The sequence below is a fragment of the Peromyscus maniculatus genome, chromosome 23 (genome assembly GCF_049852395.1).
Source record: "Peromyscus maniculatus bairdii isolate BWxNUB_F1_BW_parent chromosome 23, HU_Pman_BW_mat_3.1, whole genome shotgun sequence".
In the NCBI taxonomy this organism is placed as follows: Eukaryota; Metazoa; Chordata; class Mammalia; order Rodentia; family Cricetidae; genus Peromyscus; species Peromyscus maniculatus.
Window position 1 is genome coordinate 36,095,466 of NC_134874.1, and position 20,221 is coordinate 36,115,686.

Sequence of the window (20,221 nt, forward strand, 5' to 3'; positions counted from 1 at the left end):
GATTCAGAGGATAGCTCTTTTCTGACTTGCTCTTCATGGCTAATTCAGTTTCCTTTCTTACACAATTCCTGACATATGTACAGGGGTGGAGGCACACACATTGGGCCTGATCTCCCACATTAGGTGTTAATAAAGAAATGGGTCCTGTAAACTGCATGCAACTGCAAAATCAATAACAGAACTAGATTCAGACACTCAGCAAATAATCCTCTTGTTTAAGCCATCCTTCTCTGTAAATGGATGAATGTGGAAAAGATGATATTGAGCGAGAGAACCCAGATCCAGAAAGACAAAGGCCAGAGGTCATCTCCATCAGCTCTTTCTGGCTCCCAAACTTCTGAAGTGAGTATAAAACATAGAGATACACAGAGGGGAATGGATACCAAAAGAACTGACACCTGGCTTTTTGTGTCTAGTTTTGGCTGTATGTATATTCCTCTTCCTCAGCTAGATACCATGTCCTCTTAGAGGTTCTTCTGAGATCTTGCCAGGGAGATTGTATCTAGCAGGAGTAGAAATCTAGCCCTGTGTGTGTTTGTGGGACTGTCCTGCGGGGAGGAAATATCTGGAAGTAACAGATACATAGTTGTGTATGTGTATGAGAGAGACAGAGGCAGAGACAGAGATAGAGTCTTTGATTATATGTCTGGGGTCAGTCAGAATAACCTAACTCCATCTCTCTGTGTACCTGTAACATTGGCTGTAGAGATTACGGTACCTAGCATGATGTGACACACCTGGCCAGTATATTTGAAGCTTTGCTTTTGGGAAGGTGATACTGAGGAGCACACGATGCTCTAGTCATAGGTGGGTCTTTTCAATATAGGGTGATATTCCTAGCAGGTTCTGAGATTTGTGTCAGTTTGGCTAGGCTGTAAAAAAGAGTTTATCCAGCAGGAACTGATAGTGAGTCAGATATGTGAATAAAGGTCTTTGGCTGTAGGGTAGGTGTGTCAAGACCTGCTAGGCATTACTTCACCAAGCTAATGCACAACCCTACACACACACACACACACACACACACACACACACACACACTTACAAAGTCAAGTCCTGATGGACTTCTTTCTATTTTAAGCCCTAGCTCTCCACACAGGGCTAAGTGTCAAGGGTAGCATTGTAGTCTCACCCTTACAGCCAAAGCCATAAAAACATACATGACTACTTGTATTCCTATGAGGAAGACCCCAGTTCTACAACAATGCCACACACTCACAGGTAGGTGCCAAGTCCTAGCCTTCCCCTAAATCCATAGGTCCATTCATGGGTGAATTCTAGGGGGAAAACTCTTGGGATTCACATCCTGGGGAGGGTTCTCACAGGCCTGCATGCATGATTGTATATGTGCATGTGTGCATGCTTGCATTTGTATGTTTGTATGTTTGTGTTAACCTGGTGTTTTGCTTGGGGAAGAAGGTAACTAGCAGATCCTTAAACCTAACCATGTTTGTGTATGTGGAACTTGGGTTGTAAGGCTAGAGACAAATACCTGAGCCTGACACTTGCCTTATATGAATATGAGAGCTGTGCCTGGGTGTTTGCCCGTGTCTGGGGTTCCCAGCAGGATGTGACGCCTAGCCTTGTGCATAGGACTTTATGTATCACAGTGGATCTCTATGAGGTCAGGATACCTAGCTGCATAAGAGGAATATTGGCTGTAGGGAAGAGTGGACCTAACAGAAGCTGACACCTGGCCCTGTTTATGTGCTTTGGTTTTAAGGAAGCTGTAAATCCAACAGATCCTGCCATGTAACTGCACGTGTGTGTGTGTGTGTGTGTGTGTGTGTGTGTGTGTGTATTGTGTGTTGATGAGGGGGTGGCTTTGCCTATAATGGAGACAATAACCCTGAAGGACCAGTCAAATCGCATGTATTGGGAGTCTTTGGCTCTAGGCAAATGTATACCTAACAGTACAGAGGCTTAGATGTACATATATACATGTGTGTATGTGACAGAGGGATGGGGTTGGAGGGGAAGAGGAGAGAAAGAGACAGAGAGATTGGCTTTAGTAATGGACACCTAGCAGCAGAAGCACCTTGTTGGCTGTGTGTAAATAGGGCTTTAGCTCTGTGTGGGACACCACACAGGACCTAACACTTAGATGTGTATGTGGAGGTTTTTTTTTTTTGTATGGGTGATACCTCTACCTCACAGGACTTAATGCCTAGAAATATATGTGGGGCTTTCCTTGTATGGTGGCTATCTTCTAGGACCTGATAGCTAGCTGAGAGTGTATTGAATTCATGAATGCATTTATAGGAGCATGCATGCCTGAGTGTGTTTCTGAGTGTGTTAGTGTGTACCTAGCATTTGATTATAGGGGATGGGGTGCATATTGGTAAACTAGCTGTGTAAGAATATTGCACTATGATTATAGAAAAAGAGGTAGGTATCAGGACCTGACACCTAGCCCTTAGTAGACAGCTTTGTCTGTTAAGGAGTGGGAACAGCAGGACGTGACCTCGGACTCTGTGTCTCTCTGACTCTGTCACTCTGTCTGTCTCTGTGTATGTGTTTGGCTGCAGGGAATAGACTCCCAGAAGGGCAGCACTTTGACAACTGTGTGTAAACAGGGCTTTGGCTGAATGGGGGAGACCTTGTTGACATGACAGCTAGATGAGAGTGCATGAGCACATGCATGGAATCATTCAAGCATTTGTGCCTGAGTGTGTTTGTGAGTGTGTGGATGTGTACAAGGCATTTGACTATAGGGGAGGGGTACCAGTACTAGAAAACTAGCTGTGTAACTCTGTGGTCCTTTGGATGTAGGGGAAGAGGTGCCCAGCAGGATCTGATGCCTAGTTCTGGGTGTGTTGCACTGATGTAGCTGAGGCAATTCCTATCAGGAATGTGACCTATCCATGTATGTATATGTGGTTCTATGGGAAGAGATAAATACTGGCCCCTGACACTTGTGTCATAGTATGTGGGCATCTGTTTATGGCTTCTGCTGCTGTAGGTAAGGGGATCCTTAGAAACACCAGATACCCAGCCCTGTGCAAGGCGCTTTAGCCATTGCATTGTTGATCGCATGGAGGACAAGCTACCCAACTGTATGAAAGGAGCATTTTCTTTAATGGACAGTTGACCTACCGGACCTCACGCCTAGGCATGTGTGTTTGGCACCTGCTGTAGAAGACATTTTTCAGAGTAGACGCTGACACCTAGCATCGTGGGGGTGGGTTTTAAGTGTGAGGACACCTTAGAGACGATGATACCTAGTGTTGTTGGCAAAGAGAAAACTTGGCTTCTTGGTACAGTAAAAATAAAGTCAAATTTCTCCCCGAGGCCTGTATTCATCAAGCCTCACATTTCTTGTTTTCTACCCTTACTCTTCCAAATCTCTCAAATCCATGTCTTGAAGATACTTTCTCAGATCAACTTCATTAATAATATATTGACACTGGAGTTCTATTTCCCTAGTCACTGACTCATTTTCTCTAAGACAGCAATCCCCATGACAATGCAGCACACTCTATGACCACTCACCACAAGTTCAAACACACACACACACACACACACACACACACACACACACACACACACACACTTTTCTTTATAACACCATCATCTTTAGCACTGCTCCACATATATTACTATTGAACAGGCATGGCTGCAAACACCCCTGGTTTACTACATAGACTGCTAGGTGTCATGTCCTAAGGAATCGACACAGCTCCCAACTGCTGCCACCCAACATACACCATTGTGTTCATAAGACACACTGCAGAGAATCCCCCTGCTTCTCCCACAGAGACTCATCCCACTATCAGGAACTGCCCCATGACAGGCCTTACTATCTACTGCCTGCCAGTCCTGCTGCCAAACCCACCCATGTACCACTAATTATCAGGCCCATCTGGGTACTCCTACCCCTGCCACTATAGCCTGAAACACAGTTTGGTTTCAGGCTTTGCTGCACACCTGCCTGAGGCCTGGATGCCCTACTGTGTATCACATCCTCAGGACTCCCCAGTCTTAACCCGGATATTGTACATGATAACAGGCCTCATCTAATAAGTTTCTCTTCCTTCACCAATCCTGCTGCCACAAAAGCCCTGCTAGTTTTCAGCTATGCTTAGACCCATGCCCCTGTCTGGTAGTGTATGTTGTCAACAGAATGGTGCTATTTTGGGTAAGACTTGAAGCCACTTATTGTATATGCATACAATATACTTCAATATACATGACTGAAATCTGCACAGAGTGGTAGTGTCTGATAGCAAGAAACTTGATATGTCAGTGATGGAGGTGTCTAGAAGAGCCTTTAAAATTGCAGTGTTCACTGGGCCAGTAGTGTATATAGGGGATAAGGGTGTGTGTCAACATTGTCTGGTACCTAGCAAGTCATGTGTGATGAAGCTTGTGTTCAAGTGAACCTGACTCACACCACATTATATGCACTGTGGTGTGGACAGGGGTTAATGTCCAGCATGGCCCAGTAACTAGCAGTAGAGCCTGAGACCCAGCACATGGTATAGCATAGGAAGGAGTCCAGTAGGAGCTGATGCCTAGCAGTGTGGATGTGTCTTCAGCAGAAGGAGGAGGTCCAGAAATGCTAATTACTAGATATTGTGCAAGACCTGACAGGGGGAATGTTCCCAGAATTGTCTAATGGCTGTCAATTAATGTGGGGTATGAGGTCAAACTGGACCTGGTACCTAGAGTGGATGTGTGGTCACAGGGGTGGTGGTGTGTCCAGTGTGTTTGATGATAACTGTATGTCAGAGGGGAGCGTGGAAGAATGGGGTGTCAATCTGGGCACAATCCCTACTGTATGTGTGTGCATGTGTCAGCTTATGGGTGATCTAGTGTCCATCAAGTTCTGATCATTCATGTTGAAGTACGTTGGCAGTATGCGATGTATTGTACAAGTGTGCTTGACACTTCAGTGTGTGAGTGAGGCACTGAGGGAGCCAGCAGAGCCTGACACCTGACAGTGCATGTGAGGGCTGCAGGGTGATGTGTGCATTCCAGGGCCTTCAGCTAGCCTTGTAGGAGTTGCCATGGAGTTTGGAATGACCAGCAGGTCTGAAATCTAACAGGGATATGTGGGTTGATGGAATGTGGTATCCAGTGGGCCCTGATACTAACACTGTAGATTGTGGTGGTGGGGTGTGATACTCAAGAGGGCATGAACCCTAGCAGTGTATGTGAAATTTCAGTGATGTTAGGGTGTCAACTGGGGACCAATACTAGCAGAGTTTTTGTGTACAGTGGCAAGAGAGTGTCCTGTATGACCTGTTAAGTGGCTGTTAATAAAGGATTATGTGGGTTGCATTCTGGATCCAGACCTAGGAATACATGAGAGGTATGTGTGAGGGTTTGTTTAGCAATGCCTGATACCTAGCAGTCAATGTGTGGTTTGGTGGGAAGTCATGCATGGCCCAATACTTAGACGTGTATTAAAGTGTGTGTGTGTGTGTGTGTGTGTGTGTGTGTGTGTGTGTGTGTGTGTGTGTGTTTGTGTGATGTAGGGGGTGTTTATCTGGTTTGACAGCTGGTAGTACAAGTGAGGTGGCATGGCTGTATTGTCACACACTGCATTATACCTAGAGTTGTATGTCAGTGCATGAAGATTCCAGGAGTGTTTGAACCAAGCAGTAACTGTGTGTCCTTGTCAGAAGGTAAAGTGTGCAACAGGGCCTGATACCTTTCCCCATGTCTTAGTACAATGTGGTTGGAGGCATATCTAGCATGATCTAGAATCTAGCATTGTGTGTGGGACAGCAGAAGGGAGTTGAATATCTAGGCCTAATACCTAGAGAACTGTGTGGTGAGTGTGGGTGAGGGGCGTCCTTCATGTCCTTACACTGACACTGTATGTAAGTTGTTAGCAAGGGGAGGGGCATAGGTAGCACATGTGAGTATCTAGGTGTCAGCCCTGCTTTTTTCCCCAGCTGACTGGACAATCCATACAGTGCTGTTATCAGATCAGATGAACAGCTCATCTCCATCCCACACAATGTGATAGGTTTCAGCCCTCGTCACACCACACAGCACACACTACACCTCCACCTCCTCTTAGCCACACAACGTTCACTGTCAGGGATTTGTTGTCTGCTGGGGTGTGTCAGGGGCCAGGTTCTCTCTAGATGTCCTGGGGGAGTGTCCTGCTCTTGCCATGCTCCAGCTTCTGTATTTACATGGCTGGTGGCATCCGGACTCCTGAGTCCACAGTTCATCTTTTCCATGTTATTTTTGATCTTCCTTTCTATAAGGCAGGAATGTATGTAGTCCTCTACTATAACTTTATGTGAGCATTATAGTGTTTGTATTTGAGGTCAATAGAAATGGTGACAGTGTTCAGTTTTTCAGTTGGTTCCTTATTGCTTGTTTTTTAAATCTTCTTCTGCAATCATTTGTGGACAAGCCATTCTCTCTGCCTTGATTTCCATGGGTGACTATGAGAAAATCAGCTGGCAGGATCTTGCTGGGTATGTTTCTGAGCATTCGTTCTGTTCCACGTATCCAGTATCCATTACTTCCCTGTAGCCTTTTGTGGATCTCTGAGGCTTTGTGCAAAGTCCTGGGAGTAGATCAGAGTCTTGAGGGATCTCTCCTGTCCTCTGCCATGTCTTCTAGGTTTAGGTCCCATTGGTTGTTACATCTTGTGTTTGAGCATCAGACTGGATTTTGCTGATTCTATAGATGAAGTGCAAACATCTGTCACCTTTAGAATAACAACTGTTGGAGCCGGAGAGCTCATTAGCTTTGGATTTCTCTCCTCCAGTGTTCAAAGCATTCCGAATGCCAATTTATAGAAATTATGTTAGAATTCTAATTAAATACTTGAGTATTTCTTTGTAAATTGTCTCTGCCTAATACCAGTGAGAAATTGGCCAAATGTATGACCTCAAGTTCTGCCTCATGATGTTAGTGGAGGCCTGTGACAGGTGGTCCATGGGTACTGCCCTTCTCAGGAGATCCACTCTAGAGTTCAGAAAGAGAAGCACATTTAATTCCCAAGGCTCTTCTGAGATATTTCTTTACTTGCTCAGGCAGGTTTTCTTTGTTATCTGTGAAGACAGAGAGGCATATGTGACTTTCAGAACTGTCAAAATGCAAAGGGGTCTAAGTTGGGCAGAATTCAACAGTAAGTACCCACTGGGAGGCTTCCACAAGGGGACGCTCCTGTAGATTCCCCAGGTCTTGTTGGTAATTTGGGGTGGTTGTCTGTAGTTGGATGATGGAAGAGAAACCATGTCATTGTCCTCCACAGCAAGTCCTCCTGTTGCTGTGTGGAGCCTCTGAGTTCCTCTGGAGCTCAAAAAATGGCATGCTAGTCTGCCAGGAAGGGGAGGGGAGAGGTGCTCTTTTTCCTCCATGTCACCAATGCTCAGTGTGCACACACGCAAGTCAGGAATTCTCGGGGTCCATGATTCAGGATATGGCCAGGCACCTAGAAGAAAAAGCTTATGTTAGACCATTGATGAGGCTGGCAGAAAGATTCATTCACCACCCTAGACCTGTGGCCTTTCTGATAATAGCAGGTTTATTTCTGGTGGAGTTCAGGACCTAACGAGGCAGGAATAATGACTTTTTTCTTCCCATGTGACTTCCTGTGGGAGAACTCAGTGGGGTCTCCTTGAGAAGCCCTGATTGCAGGGATTAGTTTGTCCTAGCTGCTCTGCTACTGTCCCATAAATAGGCTCTAGGATCAAGAAAGAAATGCACTTTCACCAACATGTCTGTTTCTAGACGCTGGACTTCCTGCACCCAGCTCACTGAACACTTGCCTAAATGAGACAGGATGCACATACGGTGAAGATGAGCTTTGTCTCAGAACATATCCAGCAGAATCTGCAGATCTGAGGAAAGAAAGGATGTCAATGAGAGGTCTGGGATTGACCTCTCAGATACAAGAGACTCAGGCTGTTATCACAATAGTCATCCAATCTGTGTCAATGACCTAAGAGTAATTTAAACATTCCTAACCAGTCAGACTGTACAAAAGAGCAAGCTACCCGGCATCAAGTGGACTCACTTTTCTCCACAAGGAAGTGAACACTACTGAGCGACTTTGGGGTAGTGTGTGGAAAGTTCTTGGTACCAAGAGCATGTATTGTCTGCACCTGTTCCTACTGCTTCCAGGAGTCAGGCAGTGGGAGAAGGATGGTGTTGAGTGTGTGAGTCTGATCATAAGCTGACTTCTCTCATGTAACTATCTAAAGGCGACCACATGCTCCTTGCAGTGGCCAGCGGTATAAAAAGTTTACATTATACTCACCGGGCCTCTTAGGCATCAACTCTGTTTCCTGATATCCACATTCTCAAAGACCATTACCAGGGTTTAGGGCCCTGGTGCACATGTGCTGTCTCCTGAGAGTTTGCCGGGCCATAGTACCCAAGACTCCCTTCTACAAGCCCTGGTTTCAGTTAAGTGCATCAGGGTGAAGCATGCCGGAGTGTTTACTCATTCACCAATAGACCAGGCATTGGCTGAGGAGCAAGCAGGTCATTGTCTCTTGGCTGGTTTCCCTTGCTAGGTTGTGTGAATCCCCATGCCCCAGTCTCTGGAAACAACACAGACTAAGTCACTGTCCAGTGACAAAATGGATGTCACAACATACAGGTGTTGAGAAGATGTTCACCATCTTTGATTCAAAGTGTTCCTTCTCAATGGTATTAAGATCAGAGGGGAGAGATGTGCCACCTACACCAAGTTATCTCAATATCCCTCTGTAGCCATGCCTCAGCCTTCTCTCTCTCTCTCTCTCTCTCTCTCTCTCTCTCTCTCTCTCTCTCTCTCTCTCTCTCCCTTCCTCCCTCCCTCCCTCCTTTCCTCCCGCCCTCTCCTTCCTCTCCCTCTTTTTCTCTTCCTCTGTAACACAAGCTTAATGATCACCTACCCTTGGGATTGAGGCAGACCTGCCTGAGCAGCCTCATTCTTCCTAACCTCTAAGCCAGAGTCAAGTTTAGACCAGAAACCAAAAACTAATCATCTACTACAGGCTGTTTGTGGTCTCAGTGATGCTTTCAGCCATGTGCTGCCCAGAAATGAGCCTTGACAATCATTCCATTCAGAGTGGCCATCCTTCACTGCATGGAGAGGCTGTCTGCCTGTCAGGTGCACGGGACAACAGTTTAAACAATTATCCCAGCAGGACAAGCAAGCAGACAGCCTAGCAGAAAGCCATAGCTCTATGGTCATCAAGGATGTCGAGACCTGACCGCTGACCAGTGGAACTCGGTACAAAGTAGTTGTAGGAGTGCTGACCCCACCTCTGACCACTGTGCCCTAGGCTAGGTAATGCCTACTCACTTCCAAAGTGGAGCATTGTCCCAGCATTCCATCCAAAGTGGTACCCATTTTCCTCCAGCTTGCTGTCACTTTCCTGTTAGGAAACAAATATGGTTCTGATAAAACTCCCTATGGTGAGGCCCCTTCACAAACACATAAACTAGCCCAGCATGCTGTGGGACTGTGTCTTTTCTGATGGTCAGGACACAGGGATAAATGAAGGCTGCAGCAGGGAAGGAGGGAGAGGAAGGAGAGGAAGGAGCTCCCTTCCCCTCATGTGGGGAAACAATTCACTAGGATCAGAAACCTGAAGGGTGAACAGGTTAATGAGTACTTAACGAGGACTATGGGGGTCCAGCCCCTCGATAGTCCCCTCCCAGGGTCCGCGGAAGGCTCTATCAACCAGCAGAGAATCTTTAAGGTTCGGTAAATCAGTCTACACACACAGAGTTCTTTGGTCCATTCGCTTTAATTCCTCTGGCATAACATCCTTTATACTCAGCTTCAGTTCTGTTCTCATGTCTAGATCCTTTCTTGCCTGATTTCTCTCTATATTTATCTACTGTCCCCTCTAGGTTCTATCTTAATTCCTTCATCTAGTTCTGTCCCTTCTAGGTTCTCATCTATCTAGTTCTTTCCCCCATCAGCTTCTCTCCCATCTCCTTCTCTCTCATCTGGCTCTTTCTCATCTTGTTCTTCCCCATCTGTCTCTTCCTCATCTTCCATCTCGTTCCTCTAGTCCTCTCTTTTAGCTCTTCAATCTAGTTCTTCCCCATCTCAGCTCGTTCCTCTCCAGTTCTTACCCATCTCGTTCCTCCATTTTCTTCTCTCTTCCCCGTCCTGTCCTCTGCTTTACAGTTATATATCTCCCCAAAATCACAATCCTCCCCTCCACCCAGGACACTCAGCCTGAACTTCCTCAGGCAGTGATTGTCCGCAATCAGGATCAAATGGAGGGTTGATAAGAATTACAAAGAGGGGCACTAGTTGTTAATTACCATTTGTGACCCAAAGGGGAAGTGACTAATGAATTAACTAAAGGCTAAATATGGGTAACATCTAAGAAGAGGGATCTTACGTGCACAACTATAACCTTAAATGTGTTTGGTAAAGGATGTTAAAAATCTATAAGTTGCTAGGTCAATGGGAGAAAATAAAACTGTCTTCTTTTTTCCTGTGGCTCCTATCTGTACAAGCTGTCTGCCTTTACTGCAGGGTGGGGAAAAGTGTGCTCAATCTCTAGGCAACCTGTGTACAGCTAGATGCCTCTGGTGATAGCTAAAGGGAGATCTGGAACAGGAGGTAAGGTTTGGGAAAAGAGGAAGTAAGGCTTAATTTGCACATCCGCCAGGCCTTCTCAAACAGGTAGCCTGGATGCTTAAGTCTGTTCTTAGAGAGTACAGAGGTATCTCTGATAAGGTACTTTCCTCCATCCGGTGATGGACCTGGCCAGATGCTACCAATAATGATAATTACAGGGAGGCTTGAACTGGGAGTTCTGGCTGAGCATAGCTGTTAGCACAGAAGTTTATCTAAATATTCCTAGAAGTGATTAGGTAAGTAGTTAGAGGTCTATAAAGTTAGTAAGGCTGTAAGAAAGGAGGGCCTAACCTAAATTGTGTAAAACTATTACTTAGTGTCCACCTGGCCTAGGCGGCGTCCTCTTGTGAATTTACTGTAAGTCAGGAGACTTGTACTTGGGCTGCTATCACTTGTTAGTCCTTGGAAGTTGGGCGCCCCCCCTGGGTGGTATCTCCTTGTGGAATTTAAGTCAGGAGACTTTCAGGTGGGCTGTTATCATTGTTAGTCTTTGGCAGTTGGGCGTCCACCTGGGTGGTGTTTCCTGTAGTCCTTGAAAGTGGCTAAGGGAGATAACTGGTTCCAGAGAAAGCCTTTCCTGAGGCTGTTCTCCAAATACCTGGAATGTGTATGTCCAGAGAGTGATCAGTCTACACTGTTAGTCCTTCTTAGGGGAAAGTCAATTGGGAAAACTATGAAGGCACACATGATTTTCATAACAGAAGACAGCTGATATATAACAAGCCAAGTAACACCAAAAACTCCTTGGGATTTGGCTTCCTCTGGAGGAATTCCTGATCCCTCCAGGTAGTGACTTTGCCATAACCAGCTGAGTTCTTATGATATATTTCTGCGGCCCGCAGCAAGTACTGCTAGTTATTCCCCTGCAGACTGGTCCACAGGGTCTGCATGTTCAAGGGCAGCTTGCACGTGATATTGGCTCATGGCCCTCATTGAGGAGGATGCTGTGAAACACCAGCCCTTGATCATATTACCTTGATAATGAGGTTTTTCTAGAGGGAAATCTATGGTAATTGGCTCACCTCCTCCTATGCTGGACACAGACCTTTCATGCTGGGGAAGTGGGCACACTGCCATCTGGACTTCCTGCAGAGCTCCTACTTCTGCTGTCTCAGGCCACACCTGCAAGTCACCACCCTGTGTCTCCTGATGTAGAGAGCTCATCACTTTAAAGAGGATGGACATGGGAAAGGGACTCTAGGGGAATTTGAAATATGCAGCACTTAAGCTAGACCTACTGTGCATCCCTTTCCCCATGGCTCCTCCCATCTGTCTCTTCCATTCTCTCTAAATTCCTCCCTTAGTCAATTCTTTCCTGCTGCCTCTGCAATCCCTGGTTAACGTCCTCTGCTCTCCATCTCCAGCTCAACCATGACACTTTATTTAGAAGTGGGTTTGTACTGTGGCACTGGTGATTTTGAAGTCAGACTTTTAAATTTGCATACCCAGACAGTGAAAAAGTTAATGTGCCAAATGCAAAGGACAGATGACAGTATCAAACACAAAATTAATTAGTGTCATAGACACTGAAGGCCTGGAACCAGACCAGTAACCCCGCAATGAACACTAACAAGTGAAGATATGTGGACAGAGGGGTTTACAGTGTGACTCACTCTGTCACACTCGGCCACTGCAGCCTCCATGAGGAAACCTTTAGGTTTTCCCCTTTCTTCCCTTTTTAATTTTATCTTATGTTTCCCTTTTTTCTGTTAAATTTTGTTTTATTAGGGGAGTTGTAGGGGTGGAGGGCAGATGTGAAATGATGGGGACATGAATGTAATCAAAATCCCTGATGTAAAAGACACTTAGAATGAATATATATATATATATATATATATATATATATATATATATATATATATAGAGAGAGAGAGAGAGAGAGAGAGAGAAATAAATAAATAGATAAATAAATAAACAAATGGACAAAAAAGAAGCCGGGCGGTGGTGGCACACGCCTTTAATCCCAGCACTCGGGAGGCAGAGCCAGGCGGATCTCTGTGAGTTCGAGGCCTGCCTGGGCTACCGAGTGAGTTCCAAGAAAGGCGCAAAGCTACACAGAGAAACACCGTCTTGAAAAACCAAGAAACAAGAAACAAAAAAACAAATGGATAAATAAATAAGTAAATGGAATAAATAAATGAATAGCATACAGGCAAGGGGAAAGAGCACATACTCACCCCAAAGAGTGAAATTTACACATTTTTCAGAAAACAGATACAACTGAGGATGACTGTATTACGTGTAACAAGCTTGTCCCAAAGACAAAGGTCACTTTCTTTTTCATATGCAAAATCTGCAGGTTATAGGCATCAGAACATGAACAACAGAACACTCAGGACATGGAACAGGACAGTGGTCTTCCTGAAACTGTCCACAATGTTCTTGGGAGGCTGATCACCTCTACCATCATGCACTGTCTTGAGTGGGGTGTACAGAGTCCTAGTTGGTTCAGAATCCAGAAACCTACAGCCCTGTCTCTCCATTAGCTAGGGAGTATGAACAAGATTCAGTAGCCTAAAAGCAACCCAAAATGGTTTTGACAAATAACAAAAGCATTGTGGGACCCTTGAGCAAGAGTAGCCATGGAAGTCAGCAGACAAGCAGCCAGAATCTGGGTGTCAGGTGAGTAGAAGTGGAAGCTTCTGTCTAGAATATATGGCTTCATGTACTGCCTCTGCCACTGGTGTCCTTAAAGCGAAAGCTCTGCCTCCAACATCCCAAGACAGGCACCAGTTGTCTCAGTGACCCACCTTGAATCCTCAGCTGTGATCTCAAGGCCCAAATGGAAAGAACTCAATCAATCAGACCAGGTAGTCAATCTGGACTCTCATGATTGGTCAGGTTGAGGTCATGGGGTTTGTGCCTGGACTGCAGTGGGAATCCTGAGAAAAATGATTAGAGAGTAGCCTTTGCATGCTCTGTGCCTTGTTTCCAAGGGTGTTTCAGCTAGGACATACCTCCTCCAGCCCACTGACCAGTGTCCCCAGAAGAATTCATGACAGCAGTTCTCACCTCCAGGTATCTGTTCACTGGTGGACATAGACTTCTATTCTGAAGGTTAGATTTGGACTTTGCTGCTGTTTGTAGTCCATCCTGGATGAAAGAACCTTCACTTCAATCCCTGACACTGTTGAAATGAAAGAAGGACAGGACTTGTCTCTTTTCCCTCAAATGTTTGGAGAAATTTACCATTGATGCTATACAAACAGTATGTGAAGCCATGCATGGGAGTCCACATGTGTAATCACAGCATTCAGGAGACAGAGAAAGGGGTCAATCTCTATGACTTTCAGAGCTGTATGTCTACACAGAGAGTCTCAGGATAGCCAGGGCCATACAGTGAGATCCAGTCTCAAAAAGAGTAAAATATATAAAATGAGGATCCACGATATATCCCTATCTCATTAACAGACTCCTCAACCATTTCTCAGCCCTTCCTTCACTGATATGCAGCAGAAACACAGTCTGACACCAGGTGATACCCACAAACGGAAAATTTCTCTCTCTCTCTTCCTAAACAAACTGACTGATCTTGTATTGTGCACTTGGGACTCACCAGATGGCCAGGGTTCTAGAAGTCAGTGACAGCACAAGCTGGCTATCATCCACTGGGAAGATCCGGCCAAAGACGTTAACATGCATCAGTGTTTGCTAACAGCCCAGGGTCAGATGGTCAGAGTGGAGCTGGAGGCCAACTACAGCAGAGAGGCTGGTTCCTCCCTTGTCACACCTCTGCATTCTCTCAGTCTCCCATTGCTCTTCAGTTGAACAAGTCAGTGAAAACTTTCCCTCTGTGTCAGGGATGCTGGCACATGCTACTTCAAGGGATCCTTTTCAGCACATCAAGACCAGACTTCAGAGACTTATCTTCTGCCACATACAGATACTTATTGTACTCAATCTTACCTTCAGGTGCATGATCCATACAGATTAGGACCCTGGATTCCCTGTCGAGTTCATTTCCCTTTGCCAACTCAGTGAGCTGCTCCCTAACTGGAAGGTGTCCTGGAAAACAGTTGAGACACTACAACTCAACCAGTGCTTCATACTGCACCAGGGCTGTCATCAAGAGATCCATGATGATCAAGGTTTCCTTCTGAGTCTGACCCCAATGGTGAGCATTGGTCATAAAGAAGTCCTGTGGCTGCTGTTCTTGTAGAGGCAATATTCAGCATCAGGCCTGGCAAGGCCTTCTTACCTTCCCACATTGGAGCAGAACAATGTTAATGTAAGGTCAAATATCATTTATAAATCCCTCTATGAGATGGAAAAATGATGCAGAATTTTTGGATCAGGAGGTGGGAAGCACCATGGGAAGCCTGGATGAAGGAGGCTATGGAGAAAAAGACATAGATGTCATCAGACCTGCCAAAGGCCATGATAGACAATACCAGCAGAGGATCCCACTGAATGATGCAGCCACCCTTCTCTTGCAAGACCCTTCTTCAATAGCCCAGAATCTGAATCCCTTCCAAAGCAGCCTCATACATATGCCAATCACAATCAAGGTCATGCTCCACATTGGTGGCTCTAAAGCTGAGGTCACATTTTGCTCTGTTTGAGATTTTTGTTCCTGGTCTCACTTCTTCAATGCCTGCCCCAGCAAAACCTCCTTTTCTCAACTCATTTTAGGTAAGCCCTTCTGGACACACTCTACCCTCTCTACAGGTCCTCTCATTTCCTCTTCATCCTCTTCTTCTCCTTTCCCCTGTACCTCCCCTCATCTCCATCCTCCCATCTCCCACTGGATTTACAGTTCCTTCAGTTCTTCTGAAAGACAGTCAGAAAGCAGTTTGGAGGTGATGAAGGAATCAAAGAAGAGGAAAGGCTGAGCCCTGTGTGCCAGTCTGTCCTGTTGACAGAGGCAGCCCTTTTTGATGTCATGGAACTCTGGTCCCACAGGAACCAGGACAGATGTAGACATTCATTGGGTCGATGCTACATGTGACTCTCAGGGATGTTCAGCAACAGTGCAGGGGCAGCAGTGAGGTGAAGGATGGGGAAGATGGCAGCTGAGACCCTAACCTGGAGGATGGATACTGGAACCTGTAGACCTAACTAATCATCACACAGGACACAGATTTCCAGCCTGGATCCTGCCTGTTGCACTACACCACACCAAGACTGTAGTTCAAGTAGAACATTTCACTTTTCCCAAATAAAACCCAAAAGAATAAGGAAAGTGACTCTCTTAGTGACTTTAACAGACAGGACTTACTCAGCACTGAGGAGGACAGGACTCCACTGACCAATAGTGCTGCATCTTCCTCCTGCTGCACCCCAGATCTGTATGAAAGACAGGATGTTATTTCCAAGTCAACAATCTACTTGTGTGCCTTGACACATGCTAGGAACCATCAGAGCAGGCCCTCTCCTCCTCATTGCTGGCTATTCCTAGCTCCCTCCCACTCTGCACTTTAGGGGAGGTTTGTTCCTGCTGTAGACTGTGCACGGCCCCTGTCACAGGGAAACACACACATCTCTTTCATGTACTTTTTTGACCCAAAGTTCCTCAGGATAGACTCTACTCCTTATTCCACACCACCTCTCATGTCCCCTATTCCTATCTCGAAACTGTTTCCCAATTAGTCCCCTTTATCTCCTTTCACCCACCTCCATTCTCCAGAGGATTTACACTGGTCTTGCTGTTTTGTGCATAAGGTAGTCACAGAGTAAGTTGGAGGGGTTAAAGTGACCAAGATGATGAGCAGCTGTGATTGGTATGAAGTCCTTCCTGGAGGTAGAGGCTGCTGTTTTCCATGCACCGTGAGTGGTCCTACAAGCACAACCAAAGCTAGGAAGGTAGAGGGTCATGGGGTCCATGCGACTTATGATCCCCAGTTGTCCCACAACAGCTCTGAAGCTGCATTAAGCTGAAATAGATGCTGATTGGCAGCTCAGACCCAATAGCTGGAGGATGAATGCAGGCAAGAGCCTGTTGCTCTGTGTTGGAGGGAGCTGGCACTCTGGTGATCTATCTTGGGTCCCTTCCATGGCTCCTCACCAGGTCTGGAATTCTATTGGGCCATTTCAGTTTCCACACTTCAAAGCAGAAAGAAACATTAAAGCACCTCTATTAGTGACTTTGGCAGATCAAAGTTCTGTGCCATATTCCTCCCCTGATTTCTCCATTCTGAACCTTTGCCCCATTTAGCCAAACTCTCCTCCCTTCCCACGTTGTGTTCCCCATGATATGTTACCTTCATTTGCCTCAGCCTTCTAGGAGTTTACATGAACAGGAAGCTGTGAATTTGCCATCTAATGTACCACATATCTGAAATTCTGTGTCCTCTGAGTCGGTACAACTTTTCATTTAAAAAGGATATTGAAATAGTATATTGAAAATACAATGTAGGAATTCATCTGTGTGGCACATGAAAGTGTTCTCCATGTAGGTCTCCCCTGTCCTCTCTTTCCTTGAAGCCCCTGATGCAAGGGTTAAGGGCTCACCTTGGGGTGCAGCAGCAGCAGCACAGTGCTCTCAATGCATGGGAAATTCCCTTCCTCACAAGTTTCCAGGCCCTGAATAGCCTGGATCCAGATGTCAGGGGTGCCACCTGGGGCTGATCACTGGGAATGACTGACCCCTGGGATGAATTTTCTTCACAGAAGCCCAGGTTCAGAATTGCTGTGTGTGTTGCCTCCAAGACTAATTGGGGAGAGGAGAGATTGCCAGGCAGGGTGCCAACAGAATTCCTGTTGACTGCAATGTCCTCTGCAGCAGTGTTGATGACATCAGCCATAAGAGCATCTCTTTCTGGGACTGTGTTTTCTGAAGAGGACAGCACCTCCAGGAAGGAGGATCTGTGAGGCATGGTGTAGCTTCTACATCTTTTGCCTCTTTCCTCCACACCCTCCTCCTTAAAGTGACCCTTCCCAGCATGTGTACTGGTTGTAAATGCTGGTTCACTGGCTCTCTTCAAGGGGAGAAGGAGGCAAACAGGAACTGCAGGGCTGTTGGGTAACCAGGGCATCTGCTCTTGCTGATGGCTGCCTCCACCACTCAGCTGATATTTGAGAATGTTGCAAGTAGCTGTTACATGATTATCTTCTTGCCTGTGAGTTAGGGATGAAACAATCTCCTCACATGTATAGCCGATGGTGCACATAGTCTCCACGACCTTGGGCAGGATTTCTTTGGTAGCAGGCAGTACATGTTCTTGAATTGGGCCCAGCCATGCTCTTTCCACAAGCTGACAGATTGTGAATCGGTAGCAGATAGGGACCATGAGTAGTCGGGCAATGATGAAATAACAGGGTTTTGACAGATGGTAGGGAATGGGACACATTGTGGTGGTGATGACCCTGTGCATACCTTCAAGGGTTTCTTCCATGTATGGGAAGTGCCCTGTGACCAGGACATACAGGACGATACCCAAGCTCCACATATCACCTGCCAGTCCATCATAGGGCTTTCTGGCCAAGATCTCTGGGGCCCAATAGAGCAAGGAGCCACAGATCTCCTCCAACTTCTGCCCCTCTGTGATTTCAATTGCCATACCAAAGTCACAAAGCTTTGCATTTCCTGCTGCATCGACTAGGATGTTTTCTAATTTGATATCACGGTGTGCGATGTGTCTCTGGTGGAGGAAGTGAACCGCTGACACCACCTGCCGGAAAATCACTCTAGCCTCCTCCTCCTTTAGACAGCCCCGTGCCTGGAGGAAGCTCTCCAGATCTTCTCCTGCCACATACTCCATAATCAGATAAGTGGTTGTCAGTGAGTCGATCATGTCAAAAAATCGAACGATGTTCCTATGTTCTAAAGACTGAAGGATGTTCACTTCAGTACTGATGTCAGCCACACTGTTGGTGTTTTTCTCAAGGACCTTGACAGCCACTCGTGTATGTGTGGGAAGGTGGCAGGCCAGCTTCACCTCCCCAAAGGAACCACAACCTAGAGATGTTAACATCCTGAAATCCTTTTCAAGAATGTCCTCTTCCATGTGGCTGCCCATGGTGTTCTGATCAATTTCAATCACTTTATCTTGTGAGCAATTTCAGACCCACACAATGCTAAAAGAAAAAGATTAATGGTGTTTTAGAGGGGAGGACATAGCTTTGGATTCTCTGTTATGAAATTGAGATATCCCAAACAATCTAATGATGCTCTTCAAGGATATAAAAATATTGGAAGAACACAAACCCAAGGCAGTGGATGAGAAATCTTAGGAAAGATCAGAGTTGGTATAAGTAAGTTTGGTATGCAAAGGAAAATCCTGAGAATCCTGAAAGAATGATCTGCTCTGTTCACAGATGTGCCACGTGGCAAACAAAGAGAGATCAGATAAAAATAACACTATAGAAAAATCAATGTTGTAACTGATACAACTACAGTCCAGATGGTATTTAGGATGTTACAGTATTTATACTCCAGAAAATTATAAAATATGAAAGGAATTCCTAGACATGTGTGGATATTGAGTTAAAATAAAATAAAAACACTTAAACACATAAGTCATAAACACCAGTGTGGATTGGCAACAAAAACAGCTCCAAACAAGGCAGAGCCCAGATCTCATGGATTCCCTGAATCATTCAAAGCTTTGCAGAAGAATGAAGACCAGGGTTATAGAAAATACTTCATGAAAGAAAAAGCAAAGGAACACATCCAAACTCATCCCTGTGCCAGTGTTAGCCTGATCCCACCACCAAGTAAGCTCAACAAATGAAGCAAGTGTTAGCTCCTTTCCTTGATGAACATAGATGTGAAAATCTTTCATGAGAGTCCCTCATACTTCACCTCCATCTCAGCAACACACTAAAGAGCCTTTGTTCATGGTCAGAATGGCAGAAGTAACATTTGTAACAAATGGAACAACAGCATAGCACATAAGGAGACTGTGGGAAGAATCCACACTCAGCACAGTGACTAGAGAACTGCTGTGTTATAAGGAAAGTAGCTAAACTAGATATAGTTTTTAGGAGACAAGGCAGGTCCACAAACAGAAACAGGATCTACTTTCTCTCTCTTGGTCACAGGAAGGAGAGGGCTAGGCTTATGTAAAGTCACAGTATCAGCCACAAAGATATGGTGGGGGACTGACATAGTGCAGAGGAACATGATCAAAGTACAGTATAGGCATGTATGGAAATGTATCATGCAACTGCTTATGAAAATGTATATAAAAATTATCCCAAGATAACCCATACTCAGAATGATAAACATGGTATGTATTCACTCACAAGTGGATACTAGATGCAAAGCAAAGGTTATCCAGATTACAACCCACAGCTCCAGAGAAGCTAGCTAACAATGAAGATGCCAAGAGAGAAGCATAGATAGCCCAACGAAGGAGAAATAGATGAGATCTACATGAGCAAACTGGGGGTGAGGTGGGGTAATGGAGGGCAAGGAATGGAGAATGAGAACATAAGGGAATGGGGTGGGGGTTGAGCTGGAAAAAGGACAGAGTGGAAGAGCAAGGAAAGAGATAACATAATAAAAGAAGAAATCATTGGAATAGAGAGAAACAGGGTGCTAGAGAAGTTCTCAGGAATCCACAAGGATGACCCCACCTTAGACTATTAGCAATAGTCAAGAGGGTGCCTGAACTGTCCACTCCAGTAATCAGAACAGTGAATAGCCTAACTGTCACCATAGAGCCTCCATGCAGTAACTGATGGAAGCAGATGTAGATTTCCACAACCAAGGCC

General features: G+C 45.5%; 1 protein-coding gene across 6 annotated transcripts; it reads right to left on the minus strand.

Moving 5' to 3' along the window:
* Positions 1–3,056: 3,056 nt before the first annotated feature.
* LOC143270609 (MAP/microtubule affinity-regulating kinase 4-like) lies at positions 3,057–18,542 on the minus strand. 6 transcript variants are annotated; one of them, XM_076561131.1, is made up of 11 exons: positions 17,015–18,542; positions 16,211–16,606; positions 15,783–15,850; positions 14,763–14,897; positions 14,471–14,569; positions 13,577–13,691; positions 13,315–13,446; positions 11,587–11,761; positions 9,266–9,338; positions 7,109–7,811; positions 3,057–7,019 (listed from the first exon to the last, which is right to left on the minus strand). In XM_076561131.1, the coding sequence occupies exons 1-2, from the start codon at positions 18,520–18,522 to the stop codon at positions 16,582–16,584; spliced, it is 1,533 nt and encodes a 510-aa protein (XP_076417246.1). In that variant the 5' UTR covers positions 18,523–18,542; the 3' UTR covers positions 3,057–7,019; positions 7,109–7,811; positions 9,266–9,338; positions 11,587–11,761; positions 13,315–13,446; positions 13,577–13,691; positions 14,471–14,569; positions 14,763–14,897; positions 15,783–15,850; positions 16,211–16,581. The 6 variants fall into 6 exon arrangements, with proteins under 6 accessions (XP_076417246.1, XP_076417249.1, XP_076417250.1 ...); XM_076561134.1 differs by lacking the exon at positions 14,763–14,897; XM_076561135.1 differs by lacking the exon at positions 14,763–14,897 and having other exon boundaries at positions 16,178–16,606.
* Positions 18,543–20,221: the final 1,679 nt, after the last annotated feature.